The 5833-nt window shown below is 40.3% G+C and overlaps 1 protein-coding gene across 1 annotated transcript in view; it reads left to right on the top strand.

Annotated features, from left to right (window-relative positions):
- Positions 1-1950: 1950 nt before the first annotated feature.
- Positions 1951-5833, top strand: part of TMEM178A (transmembrane protein 178A) — a 14541-nt gene continuing 10658 nt past the window's right edge. The window contains exon 1 of the mRNA XM_008591399.1: positions 1951-2104. Within this exon, the coding sequence (XP_008589621.1) occupies positions 1951-2104 (154 nt within the window). The remainder of the gene's footprint in view (positions 2105-5833) is intronic.

The following is a 5833-nucleotide window of genomic DNA, read 5'->3' as shown; positions in this document are numbered from 1 at the left end:
TTTGTGTTGAAAACAGCATTTTAAATAATATAATCTGGCAACTCTGGGGATTAGATTCTTCCCCCTCCCCAGGGTTTGTTATTGTTTTTGTTGTTGTTTCTGTTTGTTTCTTTGGTGACTTTCCTGAACTGTTTTTATAGTTTTATTCTTTCTAATATGATTCCTGAAGTCTCTGCTTGGTTAGCTTAGTGGTAGTCTAATAATTGTGCAGAAATATCCTTAACCACCTGCAACCATTAAGTCTCCCAATCTTTTCTGGTGGACTCTGTGTGCGTGTTGGGGCATGACTTCAACTCTGCTTTAGCCTTTCACTTCCTGCTTACACAGAGCTTCAAGGTCAGCCTGAGGATGAGTATCAAATAGAATGATAGTTTTGAAAAGTACAGATATAAGCTATCATCACATCTTCAGTTTTTTACCTGCCATTGTTCTCATGCCAGATTGTTTGCTCTTTGCAAGCACAGATGTTTTCTGACTTATATACATCTTACTTACATGTAAACACCTAACTTATATGTCTTAGACCTCACAACCACTGCCATAAGCCCCTGTTAAAAAAAACAAAAATAAAAGAGCTTTGAGCTTTAGAGAATTTGTAGTTTCATGAGTAACATATAGCTTCCAAAAATCAGAGATAGTCTTAGGTATTGTTTCTGAAAGTGAGTCTCAAGGACTAGCTGCCTCAGAATTATTTGGGATGTTTGTTAAATTCAGGTTCATGTTTTCGTACCAATCTTTTTATTCAGAATATCTAGGGTAGGGTCTAGAGGTTTACATTTTTAACAAGCCCTCCTGGTGATTCTTATGCTCACTAAATGTCCTAGAAACTGCTTTGGGAAGATAATCTTGTAGATGTGTTCACAGGAGGGACTGACTGGCTTATGATGTAAACGGTGCTCAAATATTAACCTTCTCCTTTAAATGTCTGATTTTTTAAAAATTTCACTTTACTTTTACACTTACTCAAATTCCACTGATTTGAGATTTATTTGCATTTATTAGTTTTTTGGTTATTTTTAAATTTTTAAATGGCTGCCAGGTTTAAAAGACTAATAGTCACACTGTTTTGAAAGTTCGTTTAATAAGATTGCATTTATTCAAACAACTGGCCAAGATGATTACAATGAGAGAAGAAAGTTTTGTTTGTTTTTTAAATTGAAGGGAGGGTAGGTATTTTATCTCAGGATTCAAAAGCCTTTAGGAGAAGAAAAGGCCTGGGTTAATTCATGCCATAAAAGCACAGCTAGGGGAGGTGGGTGAGAAGGAGGACAGGGTACTAGATAAACCAGTGGGTGCACTTGTCCATATCAAAATATTGTACCGAGAGCTGGCCATGCAACCAGAAAAGAGGAGGGGAATTTTTTTTCTCCTCTCCACTTTTAATATTACCCTTTCTCTCAAGATACAGAATTCAGGTCAGTAAAATTTGTATGAAGGAATGACATCAGCCGCCCTAGGGTTAAATAGGCTTTTGTGGATTGTTTGGAGACATAATCACCACCTAAAACACCAAGTAGAAGTTGTCTTTATGCAAAAATGTCTTATGGTTTCCAAATAACACACTTCCTAATGAAGTTTTGGATGCAACCCATTTGAGAATTTGAGATTGGATCAAATTCAGATGTGTGATTTATCTGTGTTTATTTAAAATTCTAAGCTGATTTCTTCCAACCATCTGTTTACTTTTAGGCCATTCCTCCTTTAGGAGTTTTGTGTTTAGGTAATACAAACTCAGTATTGAAAACAATTAGGGGAGTGTAGATCCTTATAAAACCTAATACATTCAAAAATGAAACACAAATTAAAAAATTATTTCATGTTATAGGTTTTTGCTGCTCTGACCTGTCTTTGTTAATAAAAGTAATCAAGAGATTCCTATTCCCTCTCCCATTCAAACCAGTTTATTTAGGATGCCTCATTCTGCCTTAGGTCTCCAGAATTCTATTACAAATGAACAGAGTAGTAAATTGTGTTTCTTATTTCTTTCAAGGTATTGCGCAGCGATGCACAGCTATCAAGTACCACTTTTCTCAGCCAATCCGCTTACGCAACATTCCTTTCAATTTAACCAAGACAATCCAGCAAGATGAATGGCACCTGCTTCGTAAGTATTTTTGGGAAAGGGTCAGAGAGAAAAAGGTGTCTTTTTCAACAAAAAGGATTCCCACTATCCCTCACAGATTTGGACTGAAAGATGTGCTTATCCTTTATGGGCCTCTGGTCCCACTCGGACTTGGTCAGAGACTCAGAGGGTCATTTGACTATGCTGTGGGCATGACTTATTTACAAACCAAATGTGTGATAATCAGGTAAGAGGCTTTGTGAGGCAGTGCAGTGTGCCTGTCTGCCCTGGTGGCATCTGTACCCAAGCCTACTGATTCTTTTCTTTATCAAGCTGTTGGCTACAAGAACCTGCTCTCCCTCTTGTCTTAATCAGCCAAGGAGATTGTACCTTAGCTGCTCTTCTGTTTGTTTTAGTTATACAATATTTCAGCTACTGTGTTTATCTCAGACCTTTGTATTTCTGCTAAAATATTTTTATGAGTGTATGTTGTGATTTTCTCAGAGGGTGTCAGTTACTTCTTCATCTCAATGGAAGGAACTACTCTTTTTCACTGTCAGGAAAATGTGAAATTCTAGAAAGGATCTTATAATGTGAAACTAAAGAGGGCTGATATTTGCCTGAAAACTGAAGATTCAAGCTGCCTGGTGATAGGTAACTCATGAGAGCAAAAAAACTACACTGAATTATTTTTGGTATTTACCCTCATCAGAAGTTGACATTGTTATTTTCCAATGAAATAAGCAGCAAGGACTTCAGGATCTTGTTTGGTGACTAAAGCTACTGTAGAAAACCAAGCAGAGTCACATTCCACAAGTAAATGCCTTTGCAGATCTAAAGACTCTTTTAAATTGCAAACACATAAATGGAAGCTCTTATGATACTGCCACAACAATGGTCTAATGTTATAAATACTATGATTGGCAGCTTTAGGATTTGAAAGCCATTGGATAAAATGTGGTTTATTTCTTAATAGTATGAGTTCCTGAAAGTTCTTTCTTTTTTTTTCCTTTTTGTCTTTTTTCGTGACCGGTAACGGGATCGCATCCCTCAGTGTCGCGCCCGCACCACGCTCAACCAGCGAGCGGACCGGTCTCTATATGGGATCTGAACCCTCACGCACTCCCAAGCACCGCACTCTACCGAGTGCGCCACCAGGCCGGCCCTGAAAGTTCTTTCTTTCTTTTTTTTTTTTTTCCTTTTTTGTATTTTTTTACTGACTGGTAACGGGATCGCAACCCTCAGTGTCGCTCCCGCACCACGCTCAACCAGCAAGCGGACCGGTCTCTATATGGGATCTGAATCCTCGCGCACTCCCAAGCGCCGCACTCTACTGAGTGCGCCACCAGGCCGGCCCTGAAAGTTCTTTCTTTTTTTTTTTCCTTTTTTGTCTTTTTTACTGACCAGTAACGGGATCGCAACCCTTGGTGTCGCGCCCGTACCGGGGACCGGCAACGGGATCGCAACCCTCGGTGTTGCGCCCGCACCGCGCTCACCCAGCGAGCGGGAACCGGTCTCCACATGGGATCCGAACCCTCGGCGGGAGCGCTGCCGCGCTCTCAAGCAGCGCGCTCTCCAGTGCGCCACCAGGCCGGCCCGAAAGTTCTTTCTTGCTGGCAGTTTTTTACCAATCATTTCTCAGCAGGTCCAAGTTAGATTCTTATCTAAGTGTTCTTATGTCTTAATTCTTTATGAACATGTTTGGGGTTCTTTGTCTTAATCATCTGTCCAGAGAGCCACATAGTTACTGGCTTTGGTCAGGTGAGAAAAGATCATTATAGGATCCTGAAAAAGAACTTTATCTCTTTACTGTAAGAGTTTGTACTCCATTATTGCCCAGCAAGGCAATATTTGAGCATTCTCCTCAATCCTTTTTGGAGTTCTCATGGAAAAATGCTTTTTGCAGTCTCATGCATGGCTCTTTCTAAGAAAGTCACACTTGGTGATCTGTACCACGTTTACTGGATAAGCTTAACATGTCTGGTACTAATGCAAATCCCATGTGGATTATATCTGAACCTTGTGCCATTTCATAGTCACAGAAAATACAACTATTACTCAAACCACAGGGAATTTGGAAGGTTGTAAGAGAATAATGGCTGAACTATTATTACATTTTCCCTGCTCAGATGTGCATGTCTCAACTACTTATACCCTTAGCATTGAACTCAGCATTTTAAAATTATCACTGCCCATCGCCCTGTTCCTCTTCTAAGCAGAGGTGCTGTTTTAATTTGGATGCCCTGAGCTGGAAATAAGAAATCCCCTTCAAAAAAAAGGGATGGTCTCTGTGTGGCTAAGATGCTAAAAGCAAAACTGGAAGCTACTGTAATCCATCCTCCATGCAGCAGTCTTAAGATGCCCAGGAGCAGCACACATACAATGAGGTGGCGGCTGCCTGGGCACTTCCACCTGAGCAGAGCAGCCCACGCTTGGCTCCATGTGTGCACGGGTGTGCACGATCCGTGTGCATTTGCCCAGACCTGTTGCCTGGCCTTAGGAGCAGCAGATGTATGTTTGAGAACTGTTGTTTTAAAAAGGATCATAGAAATTTAGTTAACAATTTTAAAGTTAGCTTTGCTGCTGTAAAAAAAAAAAAAAGAAAAGAAAAAAGAAGGAAGGAAATAGAAAGAATAGATAGATCAGCACAACACGTCTCTGGACTGAAAGTCAACTCAAAGTACAGTTGGCCCTTCATGTCCGTGGGTTCCATATCCGTGGATTCAACCAACCACAGATCGAAAATATTTGGAAAAAAAAAGGATTCCACAAAATATCAAAAAGCAAAACTTGAATTTGCTGCACACCGAGTACTGAGTTGAATCCACACAAATGAAATGATGGGTAGGTGTTGTATTAAGTATTGTAAGTAATCTAGAGATGATTTAGAGTATACAGGAGGATGTGCTTAGGTTATATGCAAATACTATGCCATTTTATATAAGGGACTTCTGCATCTGTGGATTTTGGTATTCTCAGGGATCCTGGAACCAATCCCCCACAGATACTGTACATGCCTTAGTGCTGACGTCATTGGTGTTATTTTTACATACAAAACATTCATTCACTTCACTCCACATATATTTTTTGAAGACTCACTATACTAAGCAAATGAATAAGGCAGGCAAAAATCCTTGTCTATTTTTATTGTGGGGAGACATAAACGATAATTTGTGATAGAGATAAGATAGCGGGAAGGTGGGCAATCAGAGTGCTACCGGGCAATCAGAGGGCTACTTTAGCAATTGGAGTCAAAGGTACACATAGTCAGTCCATCTCTTGGTTTTGCCAAGGAGGTGGGGAAGGAGCTGGGTTCCTGGCTTGGTGCTCACAGTCGTGTTTTTGCTAGAGACCTAACTTGACAGCTGGGCATATGGTGGAGACAACCCATGGGAACAGTCTCTCCTTAACTTGGGTAAATGGGTATTTGGGTTGTGGGACCCATGTCTTAGAAGAGAGGATGTTTATGAGCAGATGTCTTTGGGGAGAGGGTGTTTATGAGCCGATGTCTCATGTGTGCAGTTTAGGCCACTATTTCAGTCACTATAACGGCCTTCACTTTCCCAGATCCTTTTTGAAAATAGGCAGGAGTAGATGTAAATGAAAAACAAAATAATTGGCATCTGTGGTGCTCAGGTAAGACTGTATTTTACTATAGCTCACTTTTTAGGCTCTTTCTCCAAAGCCAGGTTAATTACAGCCACTGCAGTGGTGGTAACCTTCATTTCTATTGCCCTTTTAAAGATAACAAAGGTATTTCTTTAACCTACC

The sequence above is a fragment of the Galeopterus variegatus genome, unplaced genomic scaffold, assembly GCF_000696425.1.
Source record: "Galeopterus variegatus unplaced genomic scaffold, G_variegatus-3.0.2 Scaffold6905, whole genome shotgun sequence".
Lineage (NCBI taxonomy): Eukaryota > Metazoa > Chordata > Mammalia > Dermoptera > Cynocephalidae > Galeopterus > Galeopterus variegatus.
The sequence above is the reverse complement of the archived record's forward strand: the minus strand, read 5'-3'. Positions and strand labels throughout refer to the sequence as shown.